The sequence below is a fragment of the Zea mays genome, chromosome 5 (genome assembly GCF_902167145.1).
Source record: "Zea mays cultivar B73 chromosome 5, Zm-B73-REFERENCE-NAM-5.0, whole genome shotgun sequence".
Classification (NCBI taxonomy): domain Eukaryota; kingdom Viridiplantae; phylum Streptophyta; class Magnoliopsida; order Poales; family Poaceae; genus Zea; species Zea mays.
Window position 1 is genome coordinate 158326679 of NC_050100.1, and position 19441 is coordinate 158346119.

Sequence of the window (19441 nt, forward strand, 5' to 3'; positions counted from 1 at the left end):
AGTATGCTTTTGTGAGAATCGCTTTAATAAAAATTATGGTGAATATAGGATCGGTCGAGTCGTTATGATAATAAGAATTCGTCACTTTCTAGATTCTAAACTATAAACCCCTTCATATTCCTCTCATATAATTCACATGATACTTAAATTCTCTCCACAGCTAGATTATAGTCATGTTTGGTTCACTACCTTAGTTGCCACATTTTGCCTAACTTTTCTGCCTAAGGTTAGTTATTCAATATGAATGACTAACCTTACGCAAAGTGTGACACATTTAGCCACAAACCAAACAGGCCCAATTATTCGTAACCAAATTCTCAGAAAAGATTATCAGAAATTAAAGAAAAAAAAAGGCGAAACAAACGCGCCCTACGAGTCGTCCGATGGCGGCGTGGCGGAATCATCGGCAGCCTTCGCCACGGCCTCCCTCAGCGACGCCGCGTCGAATTCGCCTGTCTGCATGCACAAGCACAACATATGATTCGAATTTTCAGTTTCAGACGGTAAATATTAATTAGTACAGCCAAATATACCACAGTACAGTACAGCCTGATTGCCCAACTGAAATTCGGTTGACATTGACACACCCCGACCCCGACTCGAGGTTTTGGACTCGTCGTGTACGCCGGCTGGCGGGCAGTGACGTCATCCGCATCCGTCCAGGAAGTGAGGTGGCCCGACGACGGACGGTCAAGCTTTTGCGAAGAGAAAGTCATTGTGGCCCACGACGATCGTCGCTGTCGGGCAAAGGAAAAACCACAAAGGAGGAGACGCCTAATCCCATTGACTACGACCGACCAGGGATTGCCGTCATATTTCAAACCCACTGCTCGTCAGTCCTCGTCATAATTTCTCAAATGCTATCTAGTGCCTATCGGACGGGTGATGCTATAGATTTAGATAAAAGAGTAAAAGGATCTAGACTAAATTTGTTAGGGCAACCGTGAGCTTTAAAATCGGGTTTTCCAAGTGTAAGAAAGTTAAGGGCATGTATAATACATATTAATGCACCGAATCGTGAAGTGTGTTTAATGGGGGTAAGTGTAAAAACCGATTAAACCATGTTTTCTTGCTCGATTTTCTAAGTCTAAGACACTTCACTATTACGACCCACATAAATGAGTCATCTCTTAGAGTTTTTTTATTGATTTTATTGAATAATACACCATGTGTCTTAAGGCATGTACAACTCTGAGACACTAATTCAGTTTTTCAAGTATAAGAGACGGTTAAGAAATTGTATGCTATAACCATGAGACTATAGATCATAAATACGGTTATAGACCCGCTATACATGTTATGAGGGGTGGACCCACCATACAGGTTGTGAGGGGTTTGCATTCAATAGATTTGATTAAAATTTCATCATATATGTACCTCTAGAAAAATTCTTATGTATCTACAAGGCCAATTGCACACTCCTCAATTTTGTTCAAGCTTCGCCACTGCCTGTAAAGATTCTGGTTTACATTCTGGTGCACTATTTTTTATCTTCCAGATTGGCGTAAGTCCCATGATGCTATCGAAGCCGATGCGGGACAAACATCCAACCGACAACAAAGGGGACTCCTCTGCTGCACGCTGCCTTCAGAGCTTCACCAAACGAGTACACCCTTTGTTCGGATGACTTAGGCGTTTTAGCCCCATTTAACGCAACCTAGTTTCTTTGTTCGCACAAATTTTTCCTGTGAGGCGCGTAGCAGGCGATGAGGAAGCGGCCTAGTTGGTTTGTTTTTGGCGCCAAGGCCACCTTTTGTTGTAATCAAAGCGTCGAGTATTAATTACGGTTTGTTGTAATCAACGCTTAATCAAGACAAAGTAGGGTTATATATGTTATTTTGCTTCTCCCTTAATCTGTCTTAAAAACATACTCCCTCCAGTGCAGTAAAGGTAGTCGTTTAGGACATGATTGTGCATACCAAGGAGTGATTAATTATCATAGAGTTTTCCCTGTTTGCCCCTATTAAATAGGGATATGGGTGCATTAACGTCACTAAAACAATCAGGCTTGATTGGTTGCTGCAGCAGCTCAAAGGTATTCTAGACTGGAGGTCTCAAGTTCAATTCCTCTTAAATGCATTTTTTTTGTGCAATTACTAGGGGCAACAACGTCCAAATCCCAGACCCATGCGCGCTATGACTTCTTTTTGTGCACGCTCGGTCACGCGCAGGATGACTTCTTTTACTGCACCGGAGGGAGTATGTAATTTAGAACGTTGCCTCTCCGCCAAAAAGATTCTCTACAGTTACTTACTGATGTGTGGCACTATTGAATCTGGTCCGACATGTCAGTGACTGTAGGGTTGTTTCCGCGTCCCGCCCTTGCTTCACCTCTAGCGGAGACAACCGCTATGACGGTCCTCCCTCTAGTTCAATTCCTATTAAATGCATCTTTTTTTGTGCAATTAATAGGGGCAACAACGTCCAAATCCCAGACCCATGCGCGCTATGACTTCTTTTTGTGCACGCTCGGTCACGCGCAGGATGACTTCTTTTACTGCACCGGAGTGAGTATGTAATTTAGAACGTTGCCTCTCCGCCAAAAAGATTCTCTACAGTTACTTACTGATGTGTGGCACTATTGAATCTGGTCCGACATGTCAGTGACTGTAGGGTTGTTTCCGCGTCCCGCCCTTGCTTCACCTCTAGCGGAGACAACCGCTATGACGGTCCTCCCTCTGTGGAGCACGAGCTTGGTGATTCAGCTCATCTTTTGGGCACTTACTTTTAAGCAAGATAAGGTCTTTATTATGCAGCTTTTATGAGCCTGACCAAAGAATTTTCTATGGCTAGTGTGTCGAGGACCTCTTTAAGGCTGATCCGAGTGCTTCCAAATTCCAATGTCCAAGGGTTAGCCGTTCTACGTATTTGCCATAGAAGGTATGCGTATGTCCAAGGAGTAAATTCAAAGTATTGTCAGTCTTTTAGCTATCTACCTTTTGAATAATACAATATATTAGGACGGGTCTAGCCGGGGGCGAAGCCAGCGTTGAGATTGAGAGGGGCAAATCGGATTGAGAGGAGCTGTTAGGAAGTATTTTACATTATTTATATGGTGATTAGCTAAAAAATAGTAGCTTCTATGAAATTTAGGGAGGGCATGTAACACACCCCTGTGCCAGTCCGCCCAAAGCCTACCATCATCAGCGTCAGCGTTCATACGCTCGCGACAGCCTATTCAGACGGACACCTCGCTCTCAAAACCTAGGCTGAGAGAGAAGGGAGGCCCACCCTTATAAGGGCACCACGGCCCGCTTGGCTAGACGAGGTGGTACTAACCTAGGACGTGCATAGCGGTCCCTCACAGGACATTGCCCCCTTCTGCCCTCCCTGGAATCGTCCTTTAGCATTTCGACTATTCTAGAGCAACTGCAATAGTTCTTTAAAAGCTTATTAGACTTAAGTTTAACAAGTTGCTAATAGCTATTGATGGTCTCTAATAGTTCCTAATATTTAGGAGCAGTTCAATTTTGAATCTAGTCTTAGCAAGATTGTGTTTAGTGAGTTCATATCCGATTGTCAAACTTCGCGAGTAAATGAGGTCAAATAGCAAGTAACTAAATTTAGCAAGTTCATTTAAAGAACTATCGGAGAAGAATCTTTCTGTCCACTTCTAAATGTAAGATTTAGAGAGTTGTTTAGAGAACTATTATTGAAGTTACTCTATGCTGTAAATTGTACTATATTAACGCAAATGATGCATAATTTTTTTTTGTGAATTCGAGAAAAAAAATTTAATGCCCACCACAACATTGCCATTTGTTCCTTCAAATTAGTTTAATTTGGAACTTGACAAGGAACCGTACGTGCGTGTGGCTGAACCGCTGAATCAACCTTTTTCAACAAGTTAGTTTAATTAATCCCGAGAGAACGTATCTTGTGCGCAAGGAGCGTTGGTGTTCCCATGAGCAAAATCAATCCAGACCACACCCTCCACATCCAACAGTGCTGCGTCAGGGGGTTTTGTAAAATGTTCTTTGCAACTCTGTACATTTTACAAAAACCCCCCTGACGCAGCACCGTTGGATGTGGAGGGTGTGGTCTGGATTGATTTTGCTCATGGGAGCAGCAGGGCTCCTTGCTCATAAGATACGTTCTCTAATCCCGATACGTGTGCGTCCATATAGCTTCTCAAATCCATGTTCGTGACCCAAAAAACGAAAAGTGTAATTATAAATATCAACTAATTCAATAAATAAGCTTACCGTCGCTCGCAGCGTGAATGTGGCCTGAGCAAAGTCACCGCCGCCATCGCTGGACCGGCCGGCGTCAACGGCCACCACCGTGAAGCGCCCCATGCCCTTGATCGCGGCCAGCGCGCGGGCGACCAGCTCCGCCACGTCGCTCCGCGCCGCCCGCGCGTGCACCCGCACGGTCTCCTCCACCTCCCGGCTGGCCGGCGGCGGCGGGCCTGCTGACGGCGACGAGGCCGACGTGCCGACATCGCCGGCGCCGGCGGTCACGTGGACCTGCACCCTCTCCGAAGACGACGTGCCGCTCATCAGCCCCTGCAGGACCACTACTCGCCCGCCATTGGAGCCGCCATTGGCGTGCCGATGGTGGTGCTGAGCTCGGCTCTCCAGGCTCCGGTTCTTCGCCTCGAGGTCGGCTATTTGAGCTACTAGAATGCTCATGTAGTCCAGCGTCTTGGCCAGCACAGTAGCCTTGTCTTTCTACATTGTCAGTAATGGAAATGCACATGCAAATCAGTGTATAATTAACATTGTGATTTAAGCTACCGTATTGTTTTGCTACAAGCTTAAGACTAGTACGCAGCTACGCATCAAAAGTATATAAGCTCAAATGGTCGTCGCCCAAATACTGAAGAAAATAAAATTTCACTAGTACACGTGCAATAGCTTGAGAGGCATTGCATAGGACGACTAAGGGTTTGTTCGGTTATTTTCAATCCATATGAATTATAGTGAATTGATATAGATTGAGAGAAATTTTGACTTACTAGGGATTGAAACCTCTCAATACCCCTCAATCCATATGGATTGGGGTAGAACCGAACAAGCCCTAACTGTGTAGTATTTCATGCATAGATAAAAGCAATAATTCTCAATTTAATTGAATAAAAATGGAGTTGATATATTATACAGTATAACGATATGTATTTATATATAATGATGATGCGTAATTAATCAACAAGCAAACCGTCTATAATTTTTTTTCCTGAAAGATGAATCAAGCAAGCAAGCCATCATCATGCTGTAATTGGGGAGTTTACCTTTGATCCCGGTGGGAGCAAGCCTCTAAGCGCCTCGAAGCTCTCGTTGAGCCTCTCCCGCCGCCGCCGCTCCGATATCATATGGTTGAGCTGGCTGCTCGTCGGCACGGCCGGCGACGACAGGTCATCCTCTCCCTCCTGGCCCCTCTGCGCCATCGTGGTGCCAGTGCGCTCCCGACTGAACCTGAGCATGTGCATCCTCCTCAGGATGGAGATGCCCATCTTGATCATGCGCTGCCCTGGGACGCCCGGTGGCCGCCACGGCGCCCTGGGCGCCAGCGCCGCGTTGTACGCCCGGAACGCCGTTGCCGCCCCACGACGCCGCCGCGCGCGGTGGTGCTTTCCCGGAGGAGGAGGTGCCGTGGCCGTGGACGGTGGAGTGGGGAGCGCCGAGGAAGACGAGGCGCCGGAGATGACGTCGATCATGGCCTGCGCCATCGCGGCGTCGTCGGTGTCGGCGCTCGGGAAACGGACGTGACCTGGGCCGTGCCGAGCGAAGGGGACGGGGAAGACCGGCGGGCGCGCGTGGGGCGGAGGAGGCGGTGGAACCGGCGGCGCCCGTCGCTCTACGGAGGAGGACGGCGTCGGCGTGGCGGCCATCGTGCGGGGAAGCGACGTCAAGGCATCGGCCGCCGGGCTGCCCACGGAGACGGACGGCGACGATGGCCGCGTCGGTGGCAGCTGGAGCAGTTCCTCCAGCAGCGACTGCTGGAAGAAGTCCTCCGAGAAAACCTGCTGCAAGGTCGACTCCAGGCTCATCGGAGACGTCCCGCTAGTTGGCGCCGTATACATGCCGATCTCGACCTCGCCGCTCTCGCATCCCATGAATGCCGCCATCTGCGCAAGCCAATTCCCCAAAAGTCGATGATCATGTGTATAGAGAAGTCATGTATATAGCTTTAATTTATTGCACGTTCGATGATCATGTGTAGTTACGGTGATGAAGAAAACAAACCTGAATGCCAGCTTCCTGCAACATCACAAGCAAGCGAGAATAAAGCAGCTCAGGATTAATTTGAGGACGATGAAGTGAAGCGAGGGAAACCAACAACAGCAAGAAGAAGGAGAAAGAAATCCAGAATCAAATGCGATAATATATATATAGAGTAGCACACAACAAGCTAGACGAAGGAGTGCAGATGCATGCACCGACCTGATAGAACTGTTGCTGCACTGGCAGCGACGCCGAGGTCGTGAGGTCGTGTGCCGGCAGCTCCATGTACGCGCGGCCGTCCTTGTACGCCCACCCCGGCACGCACCTGCGCGAGGAGCATAGGCAGAGATCGAATCATATCGCGCGCCATGGCCATGGCTGATGAGCGAAAGGAACGAAACCTCAAGTTGCATTGCCAATGGACGCCCGGTCCCCGCGACGTTGGGTCGTCGCCGCCGGCCGGCCGGCATGGATGGATGCATGGTAGATATAGTATATATGCATGCAACGCACCCGGAGACGGGTGCGCAAAGCGAGCCCCGGTAGGCGTCGAAGAGCGCGCGCAGGCGGTGGGCGTCGTCACCGAGGCTGGGCCGGCCGCCGTCGCAGAGCCATGCGTCGATGCAGCACAGCAGGCGGGCGCTGCGGGCAGGCAGGCAGGCAGGCATACGTAATAATGTCAATGCAATCCATGGCGAATCGCCCAATCGATCAATGCATGCATATGTGTAGGGTACGTACACGCGCGTACGGTACCTGGTGGTGGCAGCAGCTGCCGAGGAAGAGGATGAAGCTGGCCGATGGGGCTGGGAGGGGATGGCCGCCGCCCAGGCGCAGAGGTAGGCGCAGCCGGGGACGCGCGCCGCTGCCTGCTGGAGGATGCGCAGCCGGGACTCCTGGCCGAGCACGAAGAGGGTGTCCATACATCAGCCGGCGAGCTCAGGAGGGGGAGAGCTGCTGTTGTTGTACTCCATAGCTGTGGCCTGTGGCTGGCTGGCTGGCTTCCGTGGATGTCCGCGCTAGAGCTTGGCTTGGTGATCGAGTCGGTCGTCGCTGCCGCTGCTGTTTATATAGAAGTATACACGCATGACGCATGGTGGCTATGTGTGCAGATGTGTACGCGCGCGTGGGCGTGGGCCGGGCATGCATGAACTTGCGCCAGCCATCGTGTGGATGTGAGTGGAGCGGGAAAGTATAGCAGGACTGGGCGTGGACATGGACATGGACTAGTAGTGCGGCGGAGGGGGGAAGGTGAGGCTGGCGGTTGGCCTGGAGCTGGAGGCTACCTGCAGGCTGGACGACCTGGAGGAGGCTCCGGGGTTGAAAAGTACACTTGGGAGGGGGAGAAGACACCAGACACCACCAAACAGCAGGTCGTTCAATGGTCGACGCCTGAGTTGGCTTGGCTGGCGACTGAGATTGATGTGCTTCAAAAAGGGTCAAACAAGGTGGCACGGTCCACGGATCATCGATTGGGGTGGGGTGGGGGGCTTTTATTTAATTTCTAAAAACCCTTAACCTTCTCCTGTGTGCCTGCGTGCAACTTGTAACGCGGCATGCATGTGGACGATGATCTTCGACCTCGATCGGTTCATCATTAGCCCCTGCATCAGTCGTCGTAAAGACTTACACAGAGTAGTCCCTTATTAAGTTCCATTCTAAAACTATCATATAGTGCATTTCAATCTTCAAACTTTTCGTTTTAGCTCAACTTTTATCTCTCCTCCTACGTGGAACGTCATCAGTACGTGGTGCACGGTCGTGTCTAAAACCTCCTCTCAGCGGACATTAATAATTCTAATGTGTCTTGGCACCGTTTTATTTACGTATTGCTCAATTTTGTGGGAACAATAGCAACTGCTATGAACACAATTTTGTACTTTGAGAATACGTTGATGAATTATGATAACAGCAGATCTTCAATTTTTTTCCCTTACCTATTCTTAGCGTCAGGCCATCTGCAAATTAAATTAATTAGTTTTTTCCACAGGCTAAAAAATACATTAATTTTAACACTATGATTTTAAAAATAAAAATAGAATTGAGCTGATTTCTGTTACTCACTATATATATATATATATATATATATATATATATAGTTTATGTATTAGGAGCCCTGAGCTTCTAATAGCTGGGCGAAAGCCCTAACCTGATGCTACCAACCGGTTCAGTCGCACCAGGTCCGAAGCATCTATAAAAGAAGCTTCAGATCGCTAGGGTTCAGTTTTAGCGACGCCGACAGTTACGCTCTCACCCGAGAGGCGCGCACGACGGCGAATCAAGGGGACACCCTCGCGACGGTGGATCTGGGGGACACGCGCGCGGCGGCGGATCCCTAAGGCCAGCGCGCGACGATGGCCCCCCAGAGGTGTGCACGACAGCGAGGTGGGAGCGGTTGCGGCATCGGATCCCGAGGCCAAGCACGCGGCGGCGGCCCCATGAGGTGCGCACGACGGTGAGGTGGCAGCGGCCGTGGCGGTGGATCTCGGGGGGCACGAGCGCTACAGCGTCTCCATGAGGTGCACGCGGCAACGACTCCCTGAGGTGCGCACGACGGTGAGGTGGGAGCGGCTGCGGCGGCGCGACGGTGGATCTCGGGGGCACGTGAGCAACGACGGCACCCCTAAGGCGTGCATGACGGTGAGGTGGAAGCGACATATGCAACAGATCTCGGGATGCATGCGCGCGAGGGTCGACCCCTGAGCGCGTACGACTGCGATGTCATCCAAGGTGGGAGCGGCGATGGCGGACTTCCTAGGCGCGAGCGATGACGGCAGCCTCCCCTAGGCACGAAGTGGTGGCGCATCCCAGATGCGAGGCGGTGGTTCCGCAGGACGGCGGTCCTATTTTTATGCTATTTTGTACACATATTTATACCAATATCAATAGATTTTTATGACCTATATTTTAGTTTATGGCTCCGCTTCCATCTATTTGTCTGTTTATGATATTTCTATTTACACTTTACACAAACAATTTATTGATTTTATGCATTATCTCATTTACTTAATCCAGTGTGTATTGGGTTCCTACCATTTATGCCATATGTATAAGATATATTTACGACCCCACACATTTACGCAACAAAATAAAAATTTAGAAGAAGGTAACCGTTCTAATAAATGAGGTCATTTGTCACGATTCCATAAATCTCGAGTATGATGATCCATTTCCTTTTCAACTCACATTCTTGCCATCCTAAATTTGTGCACATGCAGTAGAAAACAGATTTTTTACGCAGTCTAGCGTAGTGCATAAATAACTTCACCGTGTAGTATAATTAGCATCAGTATATATCATAAACTGGTTCTAACGAGCCTTGATGCATGGATGTTGGAGAGATCCTATATTTATGGTAGAAATAAAGCATTTAAATCAGATTTTTTTGTTTCCATACATGTTTTCGTTATGAAATAGATCGATGATTTACACTAAAATTCGTACCCATTTACGTTGTTTTGGTTCACGTTTTACGCTAAAATTCGCCTGAGCTCCCATGCACGATCGGCTCCAAATCTTCTGTTCTGATATATACGGTAACTTCTAGCTTCATGGGCACCCTAATCACGGTGGTGTGTGGACCCACCTAAACGAATCAATTAAAGGTTCGTCGCCACTCTCATGTTATGCAAGTCTGAACCATTAAATATGCTAGCATAAACACGAGTAGGAAAGAACTACCCAATTAGCGAACACGACGTTGGCCAACCTTTATCCATCCCAACTCGAACCCACCACGTGCGCACCTTCTGTTTACGCAAAACATAACACATGTTTACACATGCATAAACGTGCCCCACAATCGCGCGGGCGCACGCGCCCCACTGGCCCGACCTGACCATGCGTGTGACCACTACCCTGGCTGGGGCTTTCCATGCTTATCGGAAGCCCTAGGCTTCTTTTACCAACAACCTATATATATATATTATAGTTTATATATTACGAGCTCTGGGCTTCCAATAGCTAGGAAAAGCTCTAGCCCAACGGTGCCATCCGGTTCAGTCGCACCAGGTTTCGGACATCTACAAAAGCACCCCAGGCTGCTAGGGTTTAGTTTTTGACGTCCCATCCCGATGCACGAGCAATGGTGGCCATCCAGACGCGTGCGACGGGCGGCGATTTCCCGAGAACATGCAGTGGCGGTGGACCACCGAGAACCGAGAACGTGTAGTGACAAATACCCACCGACACAAAGGTGCTTGTTTAAACATCTCCTTTAACTAGTGAGGGTAAACCATAGCTAATGAAAATAATATTTCTATCATGACTAATAATGGTGATTGTTACTTTAATTGGAACCATCATGAAATTTTCACTAGACCACTACAACATGTGCATTAACATGTCAAATTGACGTGGCGGTTAATGTGTTAAGTAATGTGGCACTAATGATTTTGTCGGTGTTTTGAATCTAGCTCCCACAAGTAAATTTGTATGTGCGTTTCGAGCTCCGGATGGTATGCGCTGTGGGCGCAAGATTTATACTAGTTCGGACAAAAGATCCCTACATCGAGTGTTCGACGGCTTACGCTACCGACACCATTGTTGATCAATGCTCATAGTAGAGGTTACAAGCGAGCGAGAGATGGAGGAGAGGCTCCCAAGTTTCTTGTTGTGGAGGTGGAGGAGCTAAGGGCTACAGAGTAGAGTCCTAACTAAGTCTTGGCTTAGTAGCAGGGTTTCAGCCTTTGGGTCCTCATCGGTGCGACGTCCTTCCTCCCGTCGATCCGTCGTCTTTGCGTCTGGGTGTCCGTCTAGGCATTCATGCATGTGTGTTCTCTGTTCGTCTGGGGACAACCTGTCGTTTTATAAACCAAGGAGGGGGTCGGCCAATGTTTTACCCCGGTGAAGCCACATGCATTCGTGAGCCCCTGGGTCGCTTGGTTGTCTTGTATTGTTTATAGCGGATGACGTGGACAGCGTTGGGCCTGAGCGCCATAATTCAAGCTACATCAACCCTGGCCTTCGTAGCTTGGGGCTCGGCAAGGCTTGTCATGTTGCGCCCTACAAGCAGTCTACGTACTCAGGCCTAGTCCCGATAGGCCATGAGTGTGCAGTAGGCCAGGATGAGCAAGCCATAAATGCGCCATAGTCCGAGGGGTTCGTAGGTTATGAGTGCGCTGCAGTCGAGGGTCTCGTAGGCCTTGAGTGGGAGACGGACCAGCGCCTCTATTGTGGCTCGGTGTCAGACATAGTTAATGCGGTGGGTCACTTATGGTGGGTCGGTCATGGGACAGGCGAGGGATCCACTCGAGTGGCTTGCTTCAGTTCATCTGGCCCCTGTCTAGTTCTGCCATGCTCGACCTCGGGTTCGGTGCCGCAGGGTTCGTCCGAGGAGGGGTGCTTCCAGGGCTTTCTTTTCCTTTCTCCTCCAACTGAACGACGGACCCTAGTTACCAGATGCTTTTTCCCCAGCGCGCTCGCTGACCAATGGGCCCAGGGACCGGGGATCTAATCCTCGACATATGTGATAATTTGTATTATCATAAGTGAATTGAATCCAGTAAATACAATATGCAGATAAATGAATTGAACAAATATCACAACCCTACATTGATTCATAACACATTTTGTAGTCAATCTCCATTCAACAATAGTTTTCTAGCAATAATATCAGTCATACATACAACTAGCTAATTTATACATCAACGTATCAACCTCACTCATACATCATATCCTAAAGTATGAAATAGTTTGCACTCTGAAAGAAAACATAATTGATAGTTTGTAACCATAACAAAATCGATTATTATTAGGAAAATTATTTAAGTGTGTCATAGTTAACATATACACACATGAATGCGTCCAAACAATAGCATAATATATCATATAGTACAATATTTTCAAGATATATTCCACTAAAGGTTGTACAAAAAATTAAATTCCAATAAATGTAGGTGATCTACTCCCTCTCATATCCACTTTAATTGTATTAATAATCTTTTGTGAGAGAAGACGAAAATGTTACACTACTAATAATAGAAGATCACTTATATGTGCTTTTAGGGGATGAGAATAAGAAGTATGTTGGAGATGCTCTAACATGTTCCTTATTAAAATGTGTCCCCACATCCATTATTTATTGCTTATGTCAATTCTTAAAAGAAGCATCCTCACAAAAAGGTTCTGAAGTAGTTAAGATGATTTTTATAAGGGCTTTATGACACCTCCCCATTTTGGTCATTAAGCTACATTGCGTTCTTCAAATCATCATAAACAAAGTGAATTATTGACAAATACCTCCGTAGTCATGAGAAAATCATCATAGAAGGCTAGATCTCATGTATATGTTATTATATTTTTACCATTTGCTATAAGAATATTAGATTAAGGTTAATAATACAACGTGACAACCCTCTATTGGTTGTACATAAACTTACATCTAATCCATCAGCCCATTCATGTAGTATTTAGCTCACCTATGAAGACCTTGTTTCTCTCATAAAATTTCCTAGTTCTTGTGAATAAGGTGACCCACATATTAAATGAGCATGTTACACATGACACACATGCTGACGCGTGCGTGATGTTGGCATGGCCATACAGTAAAAGATATAATGACCCATTGTAAATGGTCGATTCACATGGATGCACCTATAGCATACATTAGCAACATAAAAAATATTAGAAAGATAGAGTTTTTTAGTAATATATGTATGTACACAATCATAATCGGCTATGAAATGGACCCCATCACATACACTATAACCATGTAAATGTATGCAACGATGATTGCCTATGAAAAACTATTGAATGGTTTTTAATTATATTCAACAAGAAATAGTTTATGATGGATTGTTTAGTATAGGAAGTTGATCTATTTGCACTATGCAATTTCTAAATTGTAAGTTGTTGTAGTTTTTTAGATATATAGTTTTTCTATGCACTTAAATATATCATATCCAAATATACAATAAAAGTTATGTATCTAGAAAATTAATAACAATTTATTTTTTGCAATAGATGTGGAACCTAGTTTTTGCTTTGCGTCTTTGTTTTTTTTGGGAAAACAACATGTTTTCACCTTCTATCGTGCTTTTTTTGAAAAATATTTGAGAAATCTAGGATACAAAGAAGACAAAAAATGTGAGCAAAATTATGCATGGCTTCTAGCCATTCACTAATAAGTGTTCAAAGTTTTGCTTAGCTCTAAGCATAACTTGAGCAAATCCCTTGCGAAAGACGTCTTAACAGTGATCAACCAAAGGATATACATGGAAGAAGATGGAATCATTTCTTACTGTCCAAATTACTAGCACATAGTAATGATCACCTCAATAAAAAAGAAGTTGCAATTGGTTTTTGAACAAAACCAAAAATGTTAAGGGATAATTAGAGAGAAGGATGAGTAGACCAAGAATATCCCAATAAGTTATTGCAAACCGGCAAGCCAAGGAGAGATGAACTAGAGATTCTTCCACTACAAGAACACAAAGAACACAATATAATCATCCAAGGTCATAGTCTTTCTCCTTAAGAGATCCTTGGTACTTAGTTAGTCTTTGTAAAATAAGACAAAAGAATACTTCATTTTGTTCTAGCAACAAGATTTCCATAACATGGTATAAACATGGTGTACTTTCTACCAACCAATTAGATGCACATACGCCTGCTTCAAAGAGAACATGGTGCAGTTCCAAATATAGGTTTAGTAACCAAAACCATCTTGTAAATGCATCCTGTTAATAATAGCTAAAATGTCATTTTATTGTCGAAAATCTTCTAGTAAAAAAGGTAGGTAAATGTAGAGCAAGTGCTTGACAAGCCTATTGAACCATGAAAAAATATCTTTCATAAAGGAGAATAACTCTAGTAGAGAGGTACTTGGGGAGTAACCATTCCATGATGTACCCAACTAGAGGAAACAGAAGAAGCCATTATTAATAGTCACAGTCACTAAACCCTTGAAGGAATCCATAAGTTTAGAACATCTCAACACCAAAAGGAATACTTACGTGTTGAAGTCAGAGGGAAATTATTTGCATACCTAGGTGCAGGTATCCTAGGCACTACAACCAAACTATGTATGCACGGAGAGGGCAGGCTATGAGCCCCACCTTTGAGGTGGGTTAGGTCGACAAGGCCCCTCTGAAAAGACAAGAATAATACGTGGCCGAAATCCCTGCCACGTGTCATCGCAAGGGCCCCCCTTGCCACATAAGCCTTCATTAGGCTTCCTTCCACAACGGCCCTCGCCAACATATTGGTGTGGCCCAGTTGCACCACATGGCCCCGTGGTCCTACTAGGGGCCCTAGATCCTCTGAGAGGGCTCTGGTCCCCTCCGATGCCTTCTACGTCCATTGTCTCCAAGTGACATTGGGGCCTCTAACCCCCTAGGTGGTCTCTAGACCCCTAGCGCGGACCCCTTTAGACTTTGCTATGTGGCTACTTTGCGATGCCTAGGAACCCATGCTCTCGGGCTTCGGGAGATCCCGATCTATATATGTCTGGGTACGCCACATGTCCTTCGATTGAGCCCATGGCAACCCCGGTCAATGGGGGGCCCTCGATGCCCCATGTGGCCTGCCACCCACACCACGATCGATCTAGGAGTTGGTGGAGTCATAAGACGTGTCGTGCCTGTTCGACGCAACAAGTGCAATTGTAATACCATCATGCCCACGTCCTGGCATTCAGGCCCCGACGTTCTAGGGTGTGGCACCATCGTGGCATTGTGGCAGCGTGTGCGGTGTGCTTCGCACTGCCCGTCTGCCACACATCATTAATTAGTTGTAAGCGACGAGCTGGGCTAAGAAAAGCTAGAGTTGATGCTAACAAGCCTCTGTTCACATCATGGCACCAATTGCCAGAAAATCAGTCACCTCTCGGCTTGTTAAGAGTGTAAGACGAAGGTAAAAGGCCGGCATCACGTACGTGTTGATTGCTATGGCAAAAATTAGTAGTCACATACTCACATTGCGAAATTTACTGGTATTTTGATCTCCGCTTTGCAAAACAAATATATTTGCAGCTCAAATAAATAATCATCCGCTTGCTTCTTGGTATAAAGGAGAACACTATATATAGCCAGATGTTTTATGCTTCATCCCGTGGTTCTTATAGAAAACATAATGCCAATATATTACCATTTTAGTTTGTTCAAGAAAATATCTCTCTACTCGTATAAATTTGCACCAGTTTCGAGTGCTTCCTCCCATCGTTGTTGCCATCGTATATTAACTCCTAACTAGATCCTTCCGCACCGCCATAGAGAACATAATATTGGGCGAGTCACCACAGAGGACATCGATCATTAGGCCATCATGTTGGCCTCCGACTTGATGGAAGGCAAGAACAATCGACGGAGAGGAGTAGGATGCGTCGTTGCCGGCGATGCGTAGCTGAACAGCGTGCTCTGGATCTCGAGTTGAGTTTTTATCTTTGTATTGATGTTTATAAATAGTTTGTGAGATAGTGAGGCCGATGATAATATATGTATTGTTTGTTTTTATATAATTATTGCGACCTAAAGTTTATCGAATAATTACGTGCCCTCACACCGCACGGGTACGGTACTAGTTACCATTTTAATGTATGTGTGTCAACGGAGGTAAAAACCGGTCACCCGGTAATATTTTGCATGGAATAATAGCATAAATTTTTCGTGGCGCAGCCGCAGCCGCAGCCGCAGCCTGCCGGAGTGGCGGTGGTGGTTATTACAGGAGTAGCTAGTGAGAGCTGCCAAACAGCTCCTTTTCGATCTTGATCAATGCATCCAACAGACAGTCCAGAATGTCAATTCGAGCGATTATACGTACGTACGTCTATATATATCCCCTTCAGTTGAAATGAATTAATAAAGCATTCCGTCAAACGAACCACTCCTCCTATAATTATTATAAATAACCCCCGGCCGCTAGTGTGCCGTGCACCTGGTCCACTGCCTTTTCCCGATCCGCTGCTAGCTAAATGGGATCGGATTTGGTCTACCGCCCGGCGCCGTGGACCTTTCTTTCTCTAATTTTCTATTTCGCCCGCGGGTGCCGTGCCGGTGGCTGGTAGCTACTGGCTAGCTAGCTGCTGCGCAGGCAACACACAAGGTGGTGGCATGTGGAATCCTATATACGGACGCATGCATGCACGTACGTACGTGTACGCTTCTAGGTTTAATTAGTATACTGCTGGTCAAAAGCTCTCTCTTCTCATCCTGCGCTTGATTCATGGAGTATATATTAATTAGTTTTGTGCATACCACAACAAAGTGAGAGCTGTCACGTACGCGTGACACTAACACGCAAATATTACAAATTAAACTAGCTTCCGTCCAAATAAGTCCAACTGTCCAAGTGAAATGTAGGCGGGCGCGCGATTCCGTCGTGCTTTGTGGTACTAGTACGACGTATGTACTAGTCGGCGAAACGACACGTTGACGAATGACGATCGATTCGGTCCACGTACGTTTACCGCTAGTACGGCAAAAATAGGGCTTCGTGCATGGGGTCATCATCAATGCCTCCCAGACAAGAATCTTACCTGACATTTGCAAAATCAGACGTTGTAAGGGAGATTTAAGCAGCTCCATTTCTTGTTTTTTTTCTGAATCTAAAGATATTTTGTAAGGGAGATCCCACAATGATTTTATTTCAGATAAGGGGGAGTATACACAGTTTTACGGGTCGGGGCGATTGCAGCGAGAGTTTTACGGTATCGGCTAGCGATTTCCTCGTTCTATACGAGTTAACAATTAACTCTTTGACAAACGTATCTTTGCCGTTGGAAACAGTTGGCGGTGTGTTCTCGAAGATCCAGCCATTCCTGCACTTCCAAATGCACCACACCATCGTTACTATGATTTCCATGCATGGAGCACAGTTTTGCTAGTTGGGTCTTGATTCTTTGTAATGCCACATGAAGGTTCGACGTTCTAGGCGGCAGAGGATCCCGATTATTTGCCAGCATTGCTTGGCGAATCCGAATCTGAGGAACAGGTGCGACACATATGTACAAATGGAAAAACATGCTCATCAAAAACAACGTCGCGTGAAATATAGATTCGCCCTGTTGAAATATCCAGGCACTTGAATCCTTTATGCATGTTACTATACCCTAAATGCATGTTACTATACCCTAAGAAAGCACACCGGGTAGACCTAAATTAGAGCTTATGCTGGTTATATGGGCGCAAGTTTGGCCAGCATGCACACCCGAAAATACGAAGTGAGGAGTAATCCGGAGTGGCACCTGTCAAACTTGTGCAAGGGAGTGTCGTGGGCAATAGTTTTGGATGGTGTGCGGTTTATCAAATAAACAGCAGCCAAGAAAGCATGATCCCAATACTTGAGCGGCATAGATGATTGAGCAAGGAGGGCGAGCCCAACCTCGACAATGTGACGGTGCTTTCGTTCGGCTGCACCATTCTGCTGGTGGGTGTTAGGACACGACACTTGGTGGTGGATGTCGGCAGTTTTGAAGTGGGCATTGAGTTTTCATACTCGCCGCCCCAATCCGATTGAAAAGCAATGATTTTGCGACCAAACACCCGTTCTACTAAGTGCTAAAATTCACAAAAGGACTTGTAAACATCGGATTTGAGACGAAGAAGGTAAATCCAGGTGAATTTACTGTAATCATCGATGAAACTCACGTAGTATTTATAGCAACCAAAGGAATCAATTGCTGGACCAAACACATCCGAAAAATAAGCATGAGAGGTGCACTGGATTGACTCATGGAAATAATATAAGGCAACTGATGTGCCTTGGCTTGTAAACATGCATCACAAACTGAAGTTGTGGAATTATTACTAAGACATGGCAAATTATTATTGCTAACGACACGATGAACAATATCACGAGACGGGTGTCCAAGACGCTTGTGCCAATGCTCCAAAGGGACACGAGTAGAACTAAAAGTGTGCTTCAACCGAAGATCAGGATGTGGTGGTAGTGGGTACAGGCCGTCTCTACATTTGCCGTGGAGCAGTACGACCTTCGTTTGCCGATCCTTAATAAGAAAATGAGATGAATGGAATTCAATAAACACATCGTTATCATTGGTAAGTCTATGAACCGATATGAGATTCTTGTGGGTGGATGGAACATGAAGAACAGAACGTAAATGCAATGGACGGGATGATGTGGGAACAATAGCATTACCAATATTGCTAATAGTCATACCTATACCATTGGCAGCAATGATCTGATCCGTGACGGGGTACTTGTCATGCATCGTCAAACGATCGAGATCTCCAGTGATATGATCCGTCGCTCCGGTGTCCGTGTACCAAGGAACATTGGAGCCATTTTGATGAGCGACAGAATTCGCCGAGCGCTGATCCGGCACAGTTCTCATCGAACATGTACCAGCAATTTAGGGCCGTATGGCCAACTCTTGAGCAAACTTGGCATCGTGGCCTTGAGGAGGTATCTGCATCTGTAGCGCCAGAAGAAATGTTGCCTCGCCCGGACGACTAGAAACCACCCCGAGAGGGACCCCTGCCGCGGCCTCGGCCACGAGAGAAGCCACAGCCACCAGAGCGCCCCAAGACATGCCGCGTCCACGAGACGCCGCATTTGCCGAAGACTGCATAGGCGAGGATGAACTGGTCTGGAGATGCATCCTATTCTCGTAACTAAGGAGTTGTGTATACATATCACCTGGAGTAATTGGATTCGAACGAGCCACCACAGTAGTGACTAGTGGATTGAAATCTTCATCAAGTACGGTGAACAGAAAAGACACGAACTCCTCGCCATCAAGGGGTTTACCCGCAGCAACAAGTTCATCAGCAAAGCCACGCATCTTTGCAAAGTATTCGGCCACCGACGAAGCACCTTTCTTGGTTGTGGCCAGCGCGATCCGCGTATTGACCTTGTGGGCACGCGAGTGCGAAGAATACATCTCGGATAGAGTTGTCCATACCGAGGCCGACGTGGAACAATTGACAACGCTACTCAGCACCTCGCGTGAAAGCGATGAGAGCAACACTACACGACGGTTGATCTTTAGCGACTCTTATTAGGGACTGACAGTTGGTCGCTAAAAGTTATGGACTGACGATTGGTCGCTAAATGCGTTTATAGGGACGGTCTGTGGGTCGCTAAAAGTCTAAAAATTTAACGACTTATGATCGGTCGCTATAGAGGTAAAGGTGTGACTGATGGTGGGTCGCTATAGGGGTACGTGATTTTTGTGTTTCTTATTTACTCACCAAAGCCCATCTAAAGGCCTACTAAACAAACGAAATCCTATTCCAGCCCACACTATGCCTCTAACCCTAGGCCAACCGGCCATGCCCAGGCCCCCACCCGCCAGGCCGCCAGGAGGCGAGGCG

At 46.6% G+C, this 19441-nt stretch overlaps 1 protein-coding gene across 1 annotated transcript; it reads right to left on the reverse strand.

Moving 5' to 3' along the window:
* Positions 1–230: 230 nt before the first annotated feature.
* LOC103627097 (putative transcription factor bHLH041) lies at positions 231–6579 on the reverse strand. Its single transcript, NM_001370915.1, has 5 exons — positions 6387–6579; positions 6189–6203; positions 5234–6070; positions 4206–4673; positions 231–456 (listed from the first exon to the last, which is right to left on the reverse strand). Exons 1-5 carry the CDS (start codon positions 6450–6452, stop codon positions 370–372), a joined length of 1473 nt encoding a protein of 490 aa, NP_001357844.1. The 5' UTR covers positions 6453–6579; the 3' UTR covers positions 231–369.
* Between the last annotated feature and the right edge of the window lie 12862 nt (positions 6580–19441).

Excerpts from the sequence above, each read along its gene's own strand:
- LOC103627097 (NM_001370915.1), bottom strand. The coding sequence starts at position 6,452 with ATGGAGCTGCCGGCACACGACCTCACGACCTCGGCGTCGCTGCCAGTG. Across the intron at positions 4,674-5,233 it reads TGCTCCCACCGGGATCAAAG|AAAGACAAGGCTACTGTGCT; the intron begins GTAAACTCCCCA and ends CTGACAATGTAG. Across the intron at positions 457-4,205 it reads CATTCACGCTGCGAGCGACG|ACAGGCGAATTCGACGCGGC; the intron begins GTAAGCTTATTT and ends TTGTGCATGCAG.